Raw genomic sequence first — 21,289 nt, 5'->3', positions numbered from 1 at the left:
ACTGGCAGTGGGACAGTAGTGATATAGTATTTTATATTAATTAATTAATAGAATTATAATACTTACTTATTCATATGTATAACTGTGGTGGTGATAGTGACTAACACGCAAGTTAATGCACAGACTAAACAGCAAGCGCCTACCACTTTGATCTGAGGACAAAGAATACACGATATTATTATTAAGGAAATTTAAATTAAATTTGTAATAGAGATAATGAAAAATGCGGTCCCTAAATTTTGAAATGAATAACTTCCGAAACTAATTCTGTTTGTCACATGACGTTGTATCATTGTCGTGTGTTAGTCTCATGTGAGAATCGAACCCACGTCCCACAGGTTTTCATAATATTCCCTATCGTAGTTGCTGACAGATTAACCAGTGGATAGGTAGTTTTTCTATAAGGGGTCAAGGTAGGACTGAACTAATTATAAGTCACTAACGTGCATTGCAAATTGCTGGAATATTGATCAGAGATATTATTTATATTAATTATAGTGCCCGATAGAGGAGTTTGGGATAGATTTTGCCCAACAATGGGATATAGTTAAAAAAAAGATTATTTTAAAGTCAAACGCTCGATACGGAGTCGAAAAATTCGAGAGGTTTTGATAATATTATTATAGTAATTAAGCTACAGTGGCATTATTGGCCTTAAATCATTCACAAGAACATAAACTTTAGTTTTCCATGTAGGAATCGAACCCAAGACTATAGCAAATACATTAGTGATCAAATGTATCATGAGTTCTATACAGTTATGTGTTTCTTTATAAAAATAGTATTTGTATCATCTACATGGTCTATAGTCATGCTAGTCATGCCTCATGCCGTCATGCTATAATGAATGAGTGGACGAACATACTTTTCTTACCATATAGCTGTATCTATTGCGGCGGCGGGCCAGGCTCATGATGCAGACTCCGGTCAGGACCAACTGAAACAAGAACAGAATGCTTAAGTTGGATAAGCATACTGTGCGTGACACATGGAACATATTGTGCGTAACTGCAGTCTAGGCGGTAGCGTATACGACAAAGATCGCAAGGTCTCGGTTATTATTCCCGGGTCAAGCTAAGTGCTATTTATTATCGCCCATTTTTGTCCGAATATCTGCAATAAAAGGCCCAAGGTAACGTACCCAGCTTAAAGACGCTGATTAAGTACATGTGATTAAAGTTCTCTTAGTCGATATTTAGCTACGGCATCAAGTTTCATTGAACGCAGTCAACAAGAACACTGGTAAGTATCAAATAAATAACCATTTATGATGTCGAAAGAACCGGAGTGTTATCGTAATTTTGTATTAACCAAACCACAGTGTCATTTTCGAAGATCTTTGACAGTCAATACCAGTAGTCAGAAGCTTGAAAGTCTTACAGTCTTACCGAGGGGTATCGTGTTATAACTCAGGTAACTGGCATTCAGTTGTATCTATCGACTCCGCCATAGTTGAAAGAAAGACCAGGCTGGTTGAACCATGTAAACTTACCATAGCAGCAGGCACCGCAGCCGGCACAGTCTCTAAATGCTGCGGGGATGCTGTATAAGCCCTCAGCAAGATGTGCTGAGCGGCCAATAGCCCACCCAGCGCGGCGGCCAGGGCTCCACATCCCACACACCACCACGCGTACTTGCGTCGACGACATGTACCGTCATTGCCGTTGCATCCCACTGACGCTGGAAGGAGAAGAGAAGAAGTTAGTTTCTTAGTAGAATAGGGAACGATGAGAAATACTTGCAACGAATAATAATACAATAGCCCCCTTTACACACACACTCTATCGCGCATGAAACAACAATCGTGCGTGAAAGAACGCGCGTGTAAGGGAGAAAGGAAAGACCACGCGGCCCATCTCTCAAGCCCGCGAAGAAAATCGCTCTCGAAGAGCGCGCTGCTTTTCCGCACGTAATCCTGCACGCTCCTAAGAACGTGCGATAGAGTGTGTGTGTAAAGGGGGGATATTGTAAGGTTTAGATTAACATAAAACGTAGCCTTTTTGTGTGGTTATACATTATTTGCACTATGTTACGAGGTCTGCAAAAGTAATAGAATAACTCTGCTTTTTTTGAGATCAAACTGTAGACGAGCTTTGCTAATATTATAAAGGCTAAACTGGTTATTATTTGATTCCCTTAATAAGTTAAGAGATAATTAAAATTAAAACGCACTGATACAACAGAATATTAATATGTATATCCAGCAACTTTGAAGATTAGGATAAAGAAAATAGGTCGTGAGTGCGTTCAGAAAATGTATTTTTGTTACGCCTTTTGTAGAAAAAAACGCTTTAACCATAATAGCATCTAGTAACAGTATTAAGAACTAAACCACATTTTTTCATTTCAATCAATAATTGTACACGTATATCGACAAAAACTGGCTATTGTGCGTATCTTTCAACTAAAGAGGTATAAAAACTAACACGATTATGCCAATCAATCAGCACTAACAAATTTAATTAGGTAACATAAAAACTAAAGCTTTTTTACTAATAAATATATATAAAACTCTTCTATTACTGAGTAACTGACTGATGGACAACGCACAGCCGAAACTACTGAGCGTAGAAACGTGAAATTTGGTATAAAGATTCTTTAGGAAGTGTAGAGGAGCACTAAGAGAGGATTTTTGAAAATTTTATACCGAAGGGGTGAAATTCTAAGTCCACTATGGTGGCCAAGTGCGAGTTTGTATGCAATCAATAAATGTATTAAACATATTTTAAGCATGCAAGGTTTCATCGCGATGTTTTCCTTTACCGTTAGAGCAAGTGATGATTATTTATAATACACACATAACTTCGAAAAGTCAATGATGCCAGTATTCTATAAACCATAACATATAACTAGGCTTTTGACTGTATGTAAAAACGCCATAGTCTCACTTTCTATACAAGTTAAAGCCCCGTAACGCACGATTTAGTCTCGACCGTTATTTTTTACGAGCTATAGACGAGCCGACAGTCGTGAGACGGAGGTAATTTTTTATAATATTTAATTTATAGTAACTGTGCGTCGGGTACGTATAGTGTAATTACTAATGACGACTTCTGCGCAGCGGCTTGCTATATTCAGGGGCATTTTGTCTTCTGGATAAGTGCCGGGTAGCTTATAATATAAATTCGAAAACTGAGTTCTGAGTTCCCGAGCAACTATCGTTAAGTAATGTATAGAAACAACTGTCGTAATACCGCCTCATAAGGGTATCAATATTTGTTCAGGAGTGATTAAACTAGAGTTTATTGACACGTTAACTAGCAGATCCAGAACTTATCCATAAGTTGAGAAATAAACACAAACTTAAAACGTTCGTATTCTAGTCTACCTTAAATAGTTATCTACCTACACTACTACTTATAAGGTGAATTAGGACTAAATAAATGTCGTAGTACCTACCTATACCTTTTATAGCGGTGAGACAATTTACGCTAAGCTTATAGTACGATTACTTGTAAAGTTGTATATAGAATGTTTAAATCTATGTTTAGAGCTATTTAAATAAGTAGCTATATATATAATTTAGTCCTTAGTTGCCTCAATTTGTATTGTAATTTAGTCCTTAATTGCGTTTAAGATGAAGCTTTGTACAATTATTTACTGTGTAGCTTTCGGTGCGTCTTAATCATTGTTATTGCTATCGAATTCACTACAAATTTTCATAAAATTATGAGATTATGAAACACCAAAAAATTGTTAAGAATATTCCTAGGTACGTTTTATGTTTTTGTATATGGTATACATAATAAATAGATATTTTTTATACCTACCCTGCTTTTTACCCGTGTAATTTTTCGCTAGAATATTAGAAAAATCCTCTTTCTTTTTTTTGGTCGGTTTTTTTAGATTTTAGATACGTTTTTTTAAGCATGTAATATTTTGGAAAATACTGACATTAGACTAGTACGCAGTTAGAAAATTCTAGTTTTATATATTAGGTATTCAAAATTACCAAAATACGGTGGCGGCGGTACATAATGTTGAGCCACATCAGCCGCTATAGTCGACCGGGGAGTCGACACCTGATATTGTACCACTTGCATAACACCGCACGCTTGCATTACTTCACAAACAAAACTTAAACACACACATAACAACTGTTTATTTCACTAAAATTCACTAAAACAACCAACTATAACAATGTCCGTTTTCCCGCCATGTCAAACAATAACACAGATTAAACAATATCGCAAGGAACTTTCGAATAGCGCGCCATTCTGCAAAATCGATATTTACACCCAAGCCGTGCGTAAAGAACAATGACCCCTTCACGTATAACAACAAATAGTAAAATGATTCACAAATAACATTCTCGATACGAACACTTATGTTTTATAAATTAAAAAAACAAAAATCAATTCCAATTTCGAATTCCTGATTTACGATTATTATTTTTCCCTCCGTATTTTGTTTGTTTTTTCACATTTATGACACAAACCACACTTATTTCGTTCGGTTATCACTCTTTTAATTCAAATTATGTTGATTTACTATTTTTATTGAATGTTTTATGCAGAGTAAACATCGCGTTACATTCCTGAGTTTACGTTTAGGTTATGTGATTTGACAATGGCGTCGCGCAGAAGCAGTAGGTTCTTTACAATGTCCAGGTAGAAAGGTCTTAAATTACCGTACGGGTATATTCACTTATAGATTTATTAGTCAAGTGCACAGATAAAAACACCTTATCTTTGTGTTATTTGTATACTTTGTGCAAAAGTTTTATTTTTTATTCGTAAATCAATGAAAAAAATTGTATGGTTAGTTTCGTGGGAAGATATTTCGCCCACATGCTGTTATTCTCTGAATGACAGTAAACTCGACATGTATAGCGATTTCTTACGCACTTATTTGAAAAATCAATTGAATGAATTCTGGCCGGAAAGCATTAAACGTGGCTGTAACAATAAATTCCTTTGCTGTCAAATCGTAACTAATCTCATAGAAAAGTGAATAAAGGGAAAATTTTCACTTGTTATGGCAAAAAGGTTTTGGTTGACCATTTTACAATGTAATACTACCTGATATTATAAAAAAAAAAACTATAGTGTCAACCATTTTACCTGCAGTTCTTTTCACCATAAAATCAATTCCTCGGTTAACAATTAATAATGCCAAAGTAAATAAATATAACTTTTGCAATAAATTATGAATTCTCTTTATTGAGGCAAACAATTAATCTTACCGGGCTAGGTTGAATGTTTTTAAGCTTTCGGGAAAAGATAGTATTCGCTATTTAAAAATTGTTTACAAAAGTCTTTATATTTAGTCCCTTTAAGTCACCTAATCTTACATAATAATATTTACTGATAGATCAACGACATGCTCTCAATCAAAGAAAAACGTGACTTTTTGTGAACCCATCCGTTACTTTTCCTTAACAGTCAGTGTACGCACGCAAAGTAATAGTATGAAAAACATTTTTAAGATTTAAGGCAAACGTTTTTTTCTTTTAATGGTAAACGTGTCTTTTTTATAATAATGGCTTTTTTCATAGTCAAAATAATTCATATTTCGAAAAAAAAAATGAGCATACGAAACGTCAATTCTCCCGCGCAAAGGTTCACTCACCCCGCCCTCAGGCATCTCATTTATTAATTATGTGTTTGTAATTAGAACGCGCGAAATTAGGGCGAACTTGATCCAACGGGCTTGACCGGAATTATACCAGTCTTGGTTAATCAATTTAAAATTATGTAGCTAAGTTGCAAATTTTAATTAACAATATAAATATTTAATTATTCTTTGTTATGTAGGCTGTTTGGTACTTGGCATAATATAGTAATGTCATTGTCAATTAAAAATAATAAGATATTTTGCAAAATGGAGTTTTAGAGGGAAATTACGGAAATTTGAACTTTATTTCAATCGTCTAATGTTCAGATTACAACAACGATGTACTGTAGCCACGGAATCTAAGAAAGGGTGTAAAAATTTGGTTGAAATTCTACTCTCTTTTGGCTGCCTCCGTGGTGCAGTGGTTTAGGTAACCACGCCACTATTATTGTGTTGGGAGGTCGTGGGTTCGATTCCCACATATATTATACCTAATCTTATTTCTGTTAACTTTATTTTCCGATGAAGGTAACATAAAACGCCCTTAAATATTTTGAAATAATGATTACAAGATAAATATTCCAACAAAATTGTAGTAAGCTTATAAATATTATAAATCTAGCAGGTAGCTTATTAAATACCTTTTAAAAAAATATTTTCCTCCAATAATAAATTATATTTTCCAACCATTTATAAACCGCTATAGACAGTTAATTCTGAAAAATGCTCCATAATTCAGTATTACTTAGAAAATCTAGCCATAGCTCGTTTAAAATGCCTATGTCCTAAGAAACTGGTCTGGAATCTGGTTTGAAGGTAGCATTTCTTTCTAAACGGTTACCAATCAATTGCTATAGACATTTTTACACCTACGTATAAATGTAGGGAGCGAGAATTTATAGAGCTTTTGCGTTTTACAGTAAACTAGTGGTCGCCCAGTCGAAATTCGACTATAATGAATTTTAAATTATAAGTAACTTAATATTAAAATATAATTATAAATAACATAATTACATAGACATAATTTGTTTATGCCAGTGCCATAGACATAGAGTACCGTCTTATATAAGTCTGGGAAAAAGTCTTTTCGCATTATAGTATGTATAATAATAATAATAATAAGCCCGCAGGGCACCTCGAGGCGAGGTGACGGGGAGTAGCGACCCCGCGGTACCTGAGTGCTCCAGGGGGAAGTCACCCTTCCTCATCTCCGGCTTGCCTTAGTTGGCTGGTCGGAGTGAAAACTGACGAGGAAGCGGTCCCCCGCCTCTGGCTTGCCTTCATTGGCCGTCCAGAGTGGAGTCGCGAGAGCAGAGCTCCCACTCTGTTCGGAGGACGGATGCTGAGCGTAAGTGGCTAGTGGGCCAGTGATGCCGGACCCTCAGGGAGCAAGTGATCTGAGTTTAACGTCCAGCGAGGCCTCTCCGTCCTTCAGCCACTCACGTCCCTGTTGCCCCCTTGTTGCATTCTGAGCGACTAGTTTGGGGGGCCCAGTTTGTGAGCTGGCGAGTCTCCGTCTGCCATTTATACATGTTTTACATTGTTATAGGCAGGCGCCATAGTCCCCGTAGATACATAGTTTTCCAGTCCATCAGCACCCCATCCCCATAGCCCAAGTTTTTTCCCATTAGTTTTGCCATAGTTCCGCACAGTCCGGTGATTGTCCTTGGGTGCATTTTATAGTGTAAACAGGGATAATCACCGGATTGTGACACCACACATTATTGATAGATTAAAGCTGTCTAAAAAGGGCCTCTACGTGTTGGCTTCGGCCCCACGCATGCCTTCCAAATGTCCGGGACTCCATAGTCCCGAGATATACAAAAGACATACATAATAATAATAAATTTAACCCATCAATGTCCCACTGCTGGGCAAGGGTCTCCTCCCATAATGAGGGAGGGGTTAGGCCTTGAGTCCACCACGCTGGCCAAGTGCGGGTTGGGGACTTTGCATGCCCTCAATAAATGTTTTAAACAAATTTTTAGGCATGCAAGGTTTCCTCACGATGTTTTCCTTCACCGTTGGAGCATATGATAATTATTTCTAATACACACATAACTTCGAAAAGTCATTGGTGTGTTGCCTCGGGTTCGAACCTGCGACCACTGGCGTGGGAGGTGCCAACTTATACCACTCGGCTATCACTGCTTATTTATTTATAGTATGTATGAACTTGTAATAAAATCTTTTCTCTACACAAAAAAGCTCGATATTTGGGTACCTCACGAGCTCAGACTCAGAACAGATACTCGTGCTCACCACGAATATTTGTCCCAGGTGGGATTCGAAGCCACCACACGCGGCGCTACGACTGTTGCGGCGAGGTGACGACTTTAACCACCGCGCCAAACGTGCCGTTTAAGGCATGAAAGATAAATAATTTTTAAATGAACCACTTTCATAGATTCTGGCTCTTTCCAAGTCTTCAACAGCTGCTTACCATTATTCCTCCTATTGGTAGCGGTGAGAGCACTCGCAGGGGGGCGGGGGGGCAGCGCCGGCGGCGTGTCAGTCTTGGCGGGGGGAGGGGGCCCGGGCTCGTCTGCGCATGCGTACTGCGCCGACCCTGGCTTGCATGTGCATGCTACTTGGTACTGGAAGATAGAACAGGAGAGTTTGGAATTAGGGCTACTTTTCTTTTATTTTCGGGACTATTTCTATTGACAGATGAATGGTGTAACTTTTGTATTCTTGAAAAATTCTCTATGTGAAAATATTGCCCCCCAAAATTGATGAGAAAATACCACCACATTACTAATACACAAATATTGTATTTACATAGTTCCATTTACGTAGAGTCATGTTCAGGCCGTGACCTGTGCCGAAATGTCAAGCAAAATCAAGTTTACTGTTATTGTAAGATATTTATTACACATTACTGGCAACTGGACTTTGCTAGACAAACCGTTTTACTCTGAGATGAGGAGCTAGACTTTAAATGCGCTATCCAACAGTATGTAAAGGCCTATGCATCTCATAAATTACTACCTTAAATAGTAAAAGTATCAAATTACTACCTTATGCAAGTCGGAAGTGACGGATGCGCTGGTGTCGCACTCCGGGCACACTTCCGGTGCAGGCGAACTGCGCGCTGACGTCACGTCCCCCAGCGACATCGCTGATGATGGGGTCTACGTGCTGCTACTGAAAACACAAATAAATATCATAAATATCATTGGGCAACTTACACACGGTCATTTGATTCCAAACTAAGCAGAGCTTGTACTATGATAACTAAATAAACACATTCTTATAAAAATAAATTGACAACCAGGCTCAGAACAAAAACTCGTCCTCATCCCACAAATATTTGTCCCGGATGGGATTCGAAGAATTTTATGAAACATGGAGGAACTCGATATAGGTGCTATAATATGATCACCCATCCACAGAAACACCTCGGCAAGGGCAGCTTAACCTCAGCTTAGAGATCGATTTGCGCGGCTATTGTTGACTTAGCCCCGGGTCTTCGAAAAACAACAAATTCTTTAAAATACCCTTGACATACTTTAAAAAATGCAATAACCATACATTCACACCAGCTGGTACTCTCATTACAAAATTCCTTATTTTATTTATTTAACCATTCAAAAATACAGCTGTATAAGCATAATACGTTTATTTATAAGTCGGTTAAAACAGCTGGCGACGCCGGATGTGGCCATAGAGACCGGATGTAAGTGGATTAACTGTTTTTTGCAGCCATAGAGTGCGCCATTTGCTTTTTGCCCGCCATTATTGCGAAGGCACAGGAATTTTTATATGGAGCAATATGGAGTTTAAAATTGTTCTTGTTAATGAATGTCATTTTAGGAATGTACAAATGCATTTTAACTGCAAGTATAGTTTACTATTCGTGCTATTATCGTAAAATAATCAGAGACTAAAGAACGCCACTTGGTACGATCCTTACAATCTTCCCTTGCTTCATTCACATACATATACATGTTGTCATACAGAACCGCCGGTTACGAGTACTACGCACCTGACATTTTTGCAAACATCACCGTTGCATCATGCATGTTGTCTATTAATTGAGAAAGGCTATAGGCTATATAACATCACGCTACGACCAAACGAGTGGTGTAATGTAAAAAGAAATAAAGGTATCTTAAAAGTCCCCAACCCGCACTTGGCCAGCGTGGTGAACTCAAGGCCTAACTCGTCCCCCTCGTTTGAGAGGAGACCCTTGCCTAGCAGTGGGACAGTAATGGGTTAAAAAAAAGTGGTTACTCGCATGAATAGCGATTACCGTTAGAGATAATTTGTTTGCTGTTTCAATTTAACTATGTTATACTGTCATATTGAAAAAGATGTTTATCTTAACGCTTTGTGATTAGAGATGCAGGCAGAAAGCTTATACAAGACAAGACACATATATTCCTACAATTCCTACGAGCAAGAATTTCATAGTGCATGAGACTGCTGATCAAAAGGTTTTGGATTCGATTCCCGAGTTAGGCTCAGAGCTTTTTGGGAATTCATAATGTATGTTAGAATATTCTTAATTGTAGCCCGGTGTTTGGTAACTTATCCAGTAAATGGCAATAGGCTCGTCCCCTATTATATGGGACTAACATTGTTAATAGCGAAACTGTGGTGTATTTCATGCATCTCTGCCTAAACCTTCGAGTTTAACAGGCGAAAAGTGATGTATCTATGTGCTTATTTTTTCCAATCATTAGTAATCCTAACAGCCTAAAGAAACAACAATAAAGGCGACTAATTCCTAAAAGACTTGTAAATTAAAATCACTATCCAATCTGTAATTTAACGCCTAAACCAAAAACTATTAAAACATATTTACTTTCTTAACTAACGAAATCAAAAAACACCGCCATGTTTAAATCAAATTACAGACCATAAAAACTACAGTTCACGAAGCACAGATAACCAATTGAATGAAGCGATTGAATGAGTGAACGATTACGCTCGGTCATTGACCTCGGAGAGTGGTTTGTCAACAAATCGTGGTTTATATTTTTTTTTGTTTTTGTACGTGGGAAGGCGTTATGATAAATGAATGATAGGGCTTGTTCTGCCTAGATTTTTGGGTCAGGAGAATTTTGTTTTGGAATATGCGAATATTTTTTATGTCAAACGTTTTTTTTCCCTTAGTTGGTTATCAAATGTAACAATGAAGTGGCTTTTTTTATATATTGGTACTTAGTTATATTATATTAAAGCTACATTTTAATTTAAGCTTAGGGTACGTGCGTCCATCACCTGCCTAATATTTTTCTACAATACCTCGAAGCGAATCCCAGGTATAAAGTAATTTAAAGGTTAGATGCTCGGGCGTATAAGGTGTTTAAAAAAAATGCGTTTGAGACCCATTTAGAATTATGTATTGTGTTATAGCCGCGATAGTTTTAAGACGTAATATTGCAGAAATAAATAAAAACCATTGGTTCAAGCAAAAGCAAATTAAAATCTCTTTTATTCCTATTTGGGCTCCTATGTATTAGATAATTCAAAAGATATCGGATAGTTTTTTCTGCGGGTACACGCTAAATAAGAAACAAAATTTATCTATCTGTACAATATTAATATTAGTGTGGCGACATATTTCATTCGCCCACGTTCACTCGTGACGAAATAGAAGAAATAAATAAATTGAAGCAAGTTTGCCAAACAAACAGACAAACAGACCAGCCCTGTGTCAAATAAAAGTAGTCGATATCCATCAAGACGCCATTAGTACATCAAACGGATCATTTTGTAGTCTGCTTTCTAACGTATACAGTTTATCTTTATTGTTCTATAGTTGTTATTTTATGGGCTAATGTTTTACATGCAAATTACAAATTATAGACATTACTGTGTAACTGCTGGGTAAGAACTTTTTTGTTTATGATCAATGTTTGAAGAATTATTTGTGTGAATGAAGCAAAGGAAGTTTTTTTTTTTATTTATGATCAATGACTGAAGAAATATTTATGTTCTGAATGAAGCAAAGGAAGTTTATTTATTATTATTTATTTATTATTATTAAAACAGTGTTTCTTACATGAAACTTATACTTATGGTCCACAAAACTGTTTGAACAGTTTGTCTGTGGACACGGTCGAGTCTCATTTAATTATAGCAGTACTTAAGATGTACATATATGTATGTTTGTAAGGATCGTATCTTGTAGCGTTTTCTGGTCTCTGCCTAGTGCCTACCCCTGTATGATTATGTTATTATGTTTGTCCAAGCTTTCTTTATAAAGGAGTTTCTATGGAAAAGCTTGTCTGAAGTTTTGGCATGTTATAGCAATCTAAGATCAACAGAGAGAAAAGGACAGTATTATACAGTTCCTATATTGTGTACATAATCTTTACAAAATTATAAAGCTGAAGAGTTTGTTTGTTTGTTTGAACGCGTTAATCTCAGGAACTACTGGTCCGATTTGAAAAATTCTCTCGTCTCAGTGTTAGATATCCCATTTATTAAGGAAGGTTATCATCACGCAACGACCAATAGGAGCAGGGTACCAGTAAAAAATGTTACCAAAACGGGTAGTATTATGATCCATTCTCTCTTATGTGACGCAAGCAACGGGTCAGCTATGAAAGATGAATACACAACATTATAAATACCCGAGGTAGTGGCAGAGATATACGAATACCCTTAACTATAGTCCAATGGATTGCAGACAGCTCACTCTATTATCTTAAACTTTAAACACAAGAATTTAAAGAAATAAGCCTATTTATGATTCACATTCGCCAAACTGCGTCCAATATTTGACCTGCACCCAAAACCATCAGAATAAAATCTTCATCTCTAAGAATTCAACCAAAAAAAACCCTTGTTATAATCTCTTTTAACATACCGCTACTTTCAAATACCTCGAGAAGGTATAAAAAAGGGTCTAAGCAGGTAACAATTTACACATAGAGTATTATTATTATGATCTTTCTTATTTTTGTGGGTAAGGTTCAACCTGTCATGGATACGTAGGTAAACTTTATTTTGTACCAGAGGCCGCCCGCGACTTCGTCCGCGTGGAAACCCTTTTCGTGTAAATCCCGATCCGGAACTTCGGGATAAAAAGTAGCATATGTGTTATTCTGGGTCTTCAGCTACCTACATACAAAATTTCATCGTAATCGGTTCAGTAGTATTTGCGTGAAAGAGTAACAAACATCCAAACATACATACATTCTCACAAACTTTCGCATTTATAATATTAGTAGGATTAGTAGGATTTCTGTAGCTCGATTCTCTACAACCAGTGACTACCGACAACCGGCTAGCTATCGAGAAATTTTACCCGATCTGTTTAGCGTCTCTACCGGACTCCGTAAAAACTATATTGGCAGTACATTGGCTACTTTTTATCCCGGAGTTCTCGAGGGATCGGGATTTACACGGCAAGGGATTCCACGCGAACGAAGTCGCGTGCGGCCTCCAGTACATACATAAATCTAATCCATTTTAAACCTGTGGAGGAACGGGGTGATCATGTTCCTCCAACACAAAGGGAGGATCCTCCGACCAGGCGAGGTGATCATGCCTGGTGGGCCTAGGCTGCCCGACCGTTGTAGTCGGGAACTTGTATATATAGTCAGTTGCAGTGTAAACTTCGATAGCGCGATCTAGGACTTGTGACGTCAGTCACACTGCGCGTGGTGGTTGGTTGCGCGCTGGTCCCAGTAGATGTCGCTGTATGTAGCGAGCCGCTACAAACCTAGCAATTCATTAAAAGCAAGTCTTTGTAACCATATTCTGAATTCAATGGTCTACCTGCAAAAGGTTCGTATTGTAACTTTCTAACTGAACAAAGGCAAGTAGGCGACATATCGTTACTTTTGTATTTGATACATTGTTGCCAAAAAGGTACAGTTTTTGAATGAAATAGGGAAAAAAACCGTGGTTTAGGTACTTTTGAGCTAGTAGATATTATTATGTAGGTAAATAGTATTGTGTATATTTTATCACTGGAAGAATATGGTCAGTGAGGTGAGAAACTTTTTATGCAAAAGGACCATAGAATCTTCTGTGTTTGCGGGGAAATCATTTAGGGAGTGATTTTAATTAGGTTTTTTTAGAGTAAATACTGCACTGAAAACATCCCGGCTAGTTGTTAGACGTCAGTCTAGACTTCTAGATAATATTTATTTTATTTTATCGTATGTTTAGTGGTCAACCTAGTGTCAAAGTTGTTCAAGCCACTCGACGACCCTTGACATGGCTTAACGACTGTTGTCTTAATTGGCAACAACTGACGTTTATTGTGCCCTCCAAAGCACCGAGACGCCCAGTTCAAATAAAAGCGGTTACCCATCTAAAAACTGACCTTAGTAGCATGACTTAACCTCGAGAAACACCCATTCAGACATTTCAAAACCCAAATGTATTGTTTATAAACAGCAATAGAAACGTTTGTTCCCATCATTTGAACTATAATTTAACTGATTACATGTTCGCAAAACTTCACATTATTTTAGTTTGGAGAAAGCATAAACATTTTTATGGTTTAAAGGCGTGTGTACAATGGCGGATATTTCGCAAAAAAAGCGAACGTCATTTTCGACTATGTAGTAAAGTCGACGATATTCAGCTACTGCGGCCAGTTTCACTGACACTAGCCAACAATGGTGCAGGACTTAGTTTATGGTGTCCAAGTGTGTACACAATACACAGGTACACTCTCTATTCCTTCACTTTCATAGTCTGGTGGGACGGATAACCGACACGACCAGTGAGAGGTCAGGCGCAGGACCGATGGCTTTACGTGCTATCCGAGGCACGGAGGTTTGAACCCAACTTCTTTTCTTTTCAACCGAATTTCTTGACAGAAAATCTCAGGAATAAATTTTGGCCCGACCCGAGGTATCTTTGGTACAATGGTTAACGTCGGTCGTGGTCACTTCACCGCAATAGCGCTGCATGTGGTCGGTTCGAATCCCACACAGGACAAACATTTGTGTGACGTGCCTGGTTGTTAATGTATCTATATAAGTATGTATTTAGAAGTATATAAGTATGTTTATCAGTTAGTTAGTTACTATAGTACAAGCTCTGCTTAGTTTGGAATCAAGAGACCGTGTGTAAGTTGCACAATGATATAATAATTAATTTTATCTATCTAAATATATACCTATATAGCTCAAAGGTGACTGACTGACATAGTAATCTATCAAAGCACAGCCCAAACCACTGGACGGATCGGCCCGAAATTTGGCAGGTTGATGTCCTGACGTAGGCATCCGCTAAGAAAGGATTTTGATCAGGTCTAGCCCCAAGGAAATAAAGTAGGAGATAAAAGTATGTATGAAAATTCTGTCGAAAGTCACAAACCACGCGGAGTCGCGGGAAAAAACTAGTTTATTTATATATTAACTTTGCGCGGTTGTCGAATACACTACCAAAAGAGGCGGTTGGTAACCAATGTATAAAGCCTTTATTCACGAAATCGTACACACAATACCTCCAGTTCCCATGGTCGGTCAAGAGAAAGTATATTATGGTCGTTTTTATGTGTTATAGGATAAATGGTTCAATTGAAATAGTCATGACTTTGGTTATGGCTAATTGGACAGTTCTAGATTCGATTCTGTTTTTGATATGGTTGTTATAGTAATGGAGAGGTTACGCGGTTTGATATGTGGTGAAGTAGTAGATTCGATTTTCGATATACTATTTAGTTTAAAAAAGAAATTTTGGGCCAAATTGCCATTTTTTGGATAAACAGTTTTGACGGTTAATGGGTAGAGAATATGTTAAATATGTCAAAATTATTTACACGATAGAACTGATGCTCCGGTTTTCATCTAATTTGGTCAAATGATAGCTTATTTTTTAAGAATATTATAGAATACATCCTAATTTTTTGAAATAAGAGCAAGAAATGTGAATGAAGAAAGGGAAGTTTGTAAGTATCGTACCAAGTGGCGTTCTTTGGTCTCTGCCTACGCCTATCGAAAAAAGGCGTGATATTATGCATGTACGTATGAAAAAGCAAGAAAAACCAATTCATTTAATACGTATCTTTAGGAATAAGGAGTTTACAGTTTGAGCAGTAGCTAACTAGTACTGAATGGGTAGGTACCAAGGTTTTTACATATAATTATACTATTAACCAAAATAAAACACACACAAGAAACAATTACAAAGATCTTTAAATAAGAATAACAAGAGTTTGTTCATGAAACTCGCTCTTATTAACAACATGAGTTGCGACAGGGGTCAATGATCCCGAGGTCAATTAAACGTCGCGAGGACAATTGGCAAAATTGTGTCATACTTATGTTTGTTGTTGCTTTCTAAAGAATTCTGTGTACGAGTTGTTATTGAAATATATGCTGACTAGCCATCCGCTTTGCCGGCGTGGAATATGCGACTGGGGAAAGGAGGGGGTCCAAAAATCCTTTACTAGTGGTCCTCTCAACCCACCCCGAGCTATGAGAGTAAAGGAATGAGAGTGGCAAAGTGGTAGATTCAGCAATTGTACCGACTATCTGTCAATATTTGACCTAAATGAATAAATGATTTGATTTTGAGAGTGTACCTGTGTATTGCACACACTTCGACACTATAGACAAAGTCTTACACAGTTGCAATGAAAGTGGCCGCCGTTTTCAGAATTTTTAGAAAATATTTTTTGTCCCAACCCAGGATTCGACCTTAGGACCTCTTGCGAGGCAGTAACATTCACTACCGAAGGCGCCACAGAGCCAGTTAACACATAATCACACTTACATAACTTTTAACTTATAAAATAGTGCCCAAAAACCTCCCGTACATTGTTTTTCAGTTGCACAAACGTTTATTGATTTTGGCACACCGCCGTGCAATAAGTTCTTGCAGATATATATTACTTCTATATAATATCGTTCAACAGTACTTTACTGTTTGCACAGTAGACCTTTGTGTTATTTGATAGTGGTTAGTTACTGAGTTAATGAGTGATAAGTTTTAAAAGAGAATTTATTATCTGGATTAAAAATATGAATCATATGCCTCCTGTTCATAACTAACTAACTAGATAAAATTTTATATGTTTCGTTTTCTTGAGGCAATTCTTTTAAATGTTACAACTTACAGATATTTTTTAAATGCTGCGACGTGGTCACTATTTTGGTCTAGGGCAGCACTTTGGAAATTCACAAAAGGAGTATTAAATTATTTACTTACTGAGTTACAAAAAAACCCTTGTGCACTGGAATCTGTTATTTTCATACCTCTAGTCTCTAAAGGACTGTCTACGCTTATTTTCGTAGAGATCATTATCGTATTAATTTCGCATTTCATCTGTACTAATATCTATACTAATATTATAAAGCTGAAGAGTTTGTTTGTTTGTTTGAACGCGCTAATCTCGGGAACTACTGGTCCAATTTGAAAAATTCTTTCAGTGTTAGATAGCCCATTTATCGAGGAAGGCTATAGGCTATATATCATCACGCTACGACCAATAGGAGCAGAGTACCAGTGAAAAATGTTACAAAAGCGGGGAAAATTATGACCCATTCTCTCTATGTGACGCAAGCGTAGTTGCGCGTGTCATGTATTATTTATAAGGGTTAGTAGTTTAGTACCGAATTACTTTCGTACTAAAAGGCATAGAGAGACTTAAAATTAACATACACAATACACAGTTACACCCCAAAACCATTACCAGAGCATATATCTGATTTACTTGGGAATCAAATCGACATTTAAATTAAGTAGATATTTATTCTGTTTTCATTGTCAAGTCTTACCAATTCCCATGATACAGTTTAAAGTTCAAACAGTCCGTTTACTTATAAATAATTATCTTTTAATTGTAATTATACACTTCCAAGAAATGTTGCGTAAAGGAATTTATTGTTTCATGGAAATGAGACAACACATACATTGTTTCTTTTGATAGAAAAGGATAGATCATTGTTATTGGGTTACAAGAAATTTGAACTTTTTATAAGCTGATAGTTTATAAGGATTGTGGGTAGGAAATATTCATGTTATTTTTCAAACCCTTCTCTGTCCTTCTGCTGAGCACGGCTCTCATTTCGAATTGGAGAGGGGTTAAGCCTTAAGTCCATCACGCTAGCAGTGCGGATTGGGGACTTTGCATACCCTCACGAAACTGCTTTAAAGAACTCTCAGGCATGCAAATATAACATACTATTAAGAAATACATTTTGATAACTTTTCTTCTGATATTTTACAATTTAGCTCGTCAAAAATAGTTATATTCGCTACCGTCTATTGATATATTAAGTGATTGGTCTGTTCTCACAGTTATCAAGTCGGGTGTCGTGTTCCCTCGCTCGGAACTAATGGCGAGGCCATTGCCTCTGCTCTATACTCTCTGCCTTACATTGTTCATGGAATGCGCGCCTTTTCCAGTTGGCGCGTAAGTTTTTTGAAATGTCAAAGATATTTTTTGGAAAAAGTTGCCGCCCACGCAAGTGGTTCTAGGTTCGAACCCGAGGAAACACACCAATGATTTTTCAGAGTTATGTGTGTATTAGAAACAATTATCACTTGTTCCAACGGTGAAGGAAAACATCGTGATGCAACCTTGCATGCTTGAGAGTTGTTTAAAACAGTTCTTGAAGGTATGCAAAGTATATCTTAGTTTTATTCTCATAGTATGAGTGTAAATGATTAGCCACGAGGGCTTAGGGTTCAATTCTCGGGTCTTAAAATTGTTGTAATAGCCACATCAACGGGGGACTCTAGAATTACAAGGAAAGAAGATAATAAGCCATTATTAAAAGCTTGAAATTATGCACGTTTTTTTGTACAATTAGAAGTTAATGTTCCGTAGAGACACCATCTTTTTCACAATAGGAGTTCAAATGCGTAACAGCTACTGTTTATTTAAGCAAGAAAAGAGCAAATATTCTTCAAGAATACAGGCTTTTCATGGTAATTTAGTATATCAAAATAATAATAGGCATCCTTTTCATTGTTCCTTTAAGCATAGAGAACCTCATCATAATGGGGTTCGCAAAAACCATAGACAATTCAACAAAAACACCTCTATAAAAAATCTACCTGTCAAAAAATTTGGAGCGGAAATCACCATAGACAAAAAAGTAATGGTCAGTCGAAATGAGTCTATGGGTACGATAATGAGAAACTTAATGATTTGATTTCTGTTATTTTAAAAACATCTTCATTTGGTTTAACTAAGCTAGTTTTTGGTGTATTATTATTTAATTAGACACTGAGTTGTTTCTAAACCGACGGTTACTAAATTACAGTAATTAACTAATGAGAATACTAATCGAGAGGTAAGCAGATTTGGTTCTCGAGTAGCTAAATAGACAATTTAGAAATGTTACTTTAATTAGGTACATAAACTTCGCCTGTAGTTTATTTGCTGTTGCAGATCTTGTGGTCTGTAGATCGATTCCTGAGTCGGGCAAAGTATCATGTAATGGATTTTTTTTTAAATGTTTTTGTATCCTGAGGCTCAGTATTAGGCAATAAGCTTTACAAACCTCCCCCTATAAAATGAGACTCAAATTATAAAGAACAAAAAGTAGTTATATTTCATAATACATCTCTACCCTTTGTGCTTTGACTTTACACTCTTAAAATTAAGACAAAACAAAAGAGGAATAACGTATGTACCTTTCTTAATTAATTACGTTTTGACTAAAGCAGCATTGCCAACATCACAATATTTATTAAAATAAATTACATTCAACAAAATAAAATGTCACATCAACAACAAGCATGGCATGTCTTCATAATGCCATATGTTTAACTCGATACTCGTAAAACTGGCATCGACTATTAAACTATTCTCGTAGGCCGAGCAGCTGATGCATGCCTTTGCCTTTAAAAAAAAAAGATGCCCGCGTTTTTCTAGTTTAAAGATGGCGTTTGAGAATTTTATTTTTGTTTAATATGTAGATCGTAAAGTTCGTTTGAAGATAATATTTTTTGAAATAGATTCAGGATTACTCTGGTAACCGGTGACGAGATTTCGGTATCCTTTTTATTGTTACATATAACGTATTTTTTATGGTTACATATAACTATTTCAGATTTTCAGCATTTGTTGTGACTGCGTTTGCTGCTGCTGCATTTAAAGGATCATAGTTTGATCGTGCGCGGTTTGTACGCTAGCCTTACCATATTTGGAAGTCCATCAGGTTCCAAATATGGATAAATCATAAAGAAACACCAAATGTTATAAAAGAAAAGAGTTTTTCTAAACTTTGGTTATAGAAACATCAGGTCAGGTGAAGCTCAGTATATAACTTTTAGCTGTACCTAGAGGATTAGGTATTTAACAGAAATTAGAGAAACCCAATAGCGCTATGTTCGGCATGGGAACCGAACCCACGACCTTATGATAAGCAGTCGGCCAGAGCGAATCATTTCTGCATACCTAATAATATACTTGTAGGTTTATCTGAGGCCAGTTTCACGGCATACGGAAAAGTGTTAGATACCCTATCCTATAGATTAAGTGACAGCAAAAGTATGAAAGCCTCTGTCAGAATTCCTTCTGATAAAATAACCGGCACTTATTCAGTAGTAGTTAAACTAGGCGCTAAACTCTTCAAAACAACATTTTACTATTTTTTTACGCCTGTTATATTGTTATAAATGTTTATAGAGGTTATAATTGACACGTATAAGTACCGTAAAACTTGCATCGCGAATTTATTGCCCACTCGTTTATACCGTGTTGTTTAAATTTTTTGTTGATTATAATATTAGAGTGCGTACGGAATTTTGGAGAGGTTTCCCATGACAGTAATAATTGTAAAAATTCTCCATTACTATTCGTGTTTATTCGTGATAGGTATGTAGGTAGGTAGGTTCACAAATTACTGGACCGATCTTGAAGCAGTTTTTACCGATAGATAGACAAAGATGTTTTTTTTACCAGCACAAAGATCTATTCAGGGATATCGTTTGAAAGTTTGATTTGTTCCGCATTCGACCCGCGATGATTTGCCCCACATGAAAAAATCCGTATTTGCCCTACATTTTATTCCTGTTTTGCCCCGAATGCCATATTTATTCTTAATTAAAGCTTTTATTCCTGTTTTGCCTCAGTTTTCGTTCTTGATTCGCCTCGAATATTTATGAGTTCAGATTTATACTGTTTTAGTACAGACAGCCTAAAAAATCATAAATATTCATTGATATTTTATTACAGGTCTTAGCACACAAACTTATAAGCAGGTACAAAATAAGACAATAGATCGGATCGCAACCCTTTTTTTGAAGACTACTTAGTCAAATGTGGTCAGCCAATCAGGGACATTATCAGTAAGGGTCGGGCGACACATAGCAAAATGTAGGTAATTAGAATTAGTACTCATTCGTTGTTTGTGTGTTTGAGTTAAAGTGCAAAGAGGTGTCTAATTCAAATTGAATTTAGTTAACGTTCATTATTTTATTTTAAGTATTAATTGAAAATGGAAGAACCTTTTCAATCTACATCCCTTACAAACATATCGTTTATTAAATCAATACGGGGCGACCCTATGCTTCTGTTCGACGGATATGAACACGTAAAAAGGAGAAATAATAAAAATGGTACTATTTCGTCGAGATGTGTAAATAAAAAATGTAAAGGTGGAGTTGTTACCATTTACAATCATGTAAATAGAATATTGCAACACAATTTTTGCAAACCTAATGTGACAAAAAATTTGATCAAAGAAGAATTGTTTCGTTATAAACAAGACGCTGCATCTGCGGATGGTAAACCCATCACATCAATTTATAATGAATGCTTAATAAGGATGAAAAACAGAGGTACAGATCTAGTTGA

The 21,289-nt window shown here is 36.7% G+C and overlaps 1 protein-coding gene across 1 annotated transcript in view; it reads right to left on the bottom strand.

The window, feature by feature from the left end:
• Positions 1-21,289, bottom strand: part of LOC142984666 (uncharacterized) — a 36,050-nt gene that overhangs the window by 12,881 nt on the left and 1,880 nt on the right. Inside the window, exons 2-6 of the mRNA XM_076132416.1 lie at positions 8,577-8,703; positions 8,000-8,153; positions 1,493-1,680; positions 875-937; positions 67-152 (exon numbers count right to left, since the gene is read on the bottom strand). Coding sequence (XP_075988531.1) covers positions 67-152; positions 875-937; positions 1,493-1,680; positions 8,000-8,153; positions 8,577-8,675 — 590 coding nt within the window. The 5' untranslated portion in view covers positions 8,676-8,703. The remainder of the gene's footprint in view (positions 1-66; positions 153-874; positions 938-1,492; positions 1,681-7,999; positions 8,154-8,576; positions 8,704-21,289) is intronic.

This window comes from Anticarsia gemmatalis, chromosome 27 (assembly GCF_050436995.1).
Source record: "Anticarsia gemmatalis isolate Benzon Research Colony breed Stoneville strain chromosome 27, ilAntGemm2 primary, whole genome shotgun sequence".
Lineage (NCBI taxonomy): Eukaryota > Metazoa > Arthropoda > Insecta > Lepidoptera > Erebidae > Anticarsia > Anticarsia gemmatalis.
Note: the sequence above shows the minus strand (reverse complement) of the source record. Positions and strands in the feature narration are given on the sequence as shown.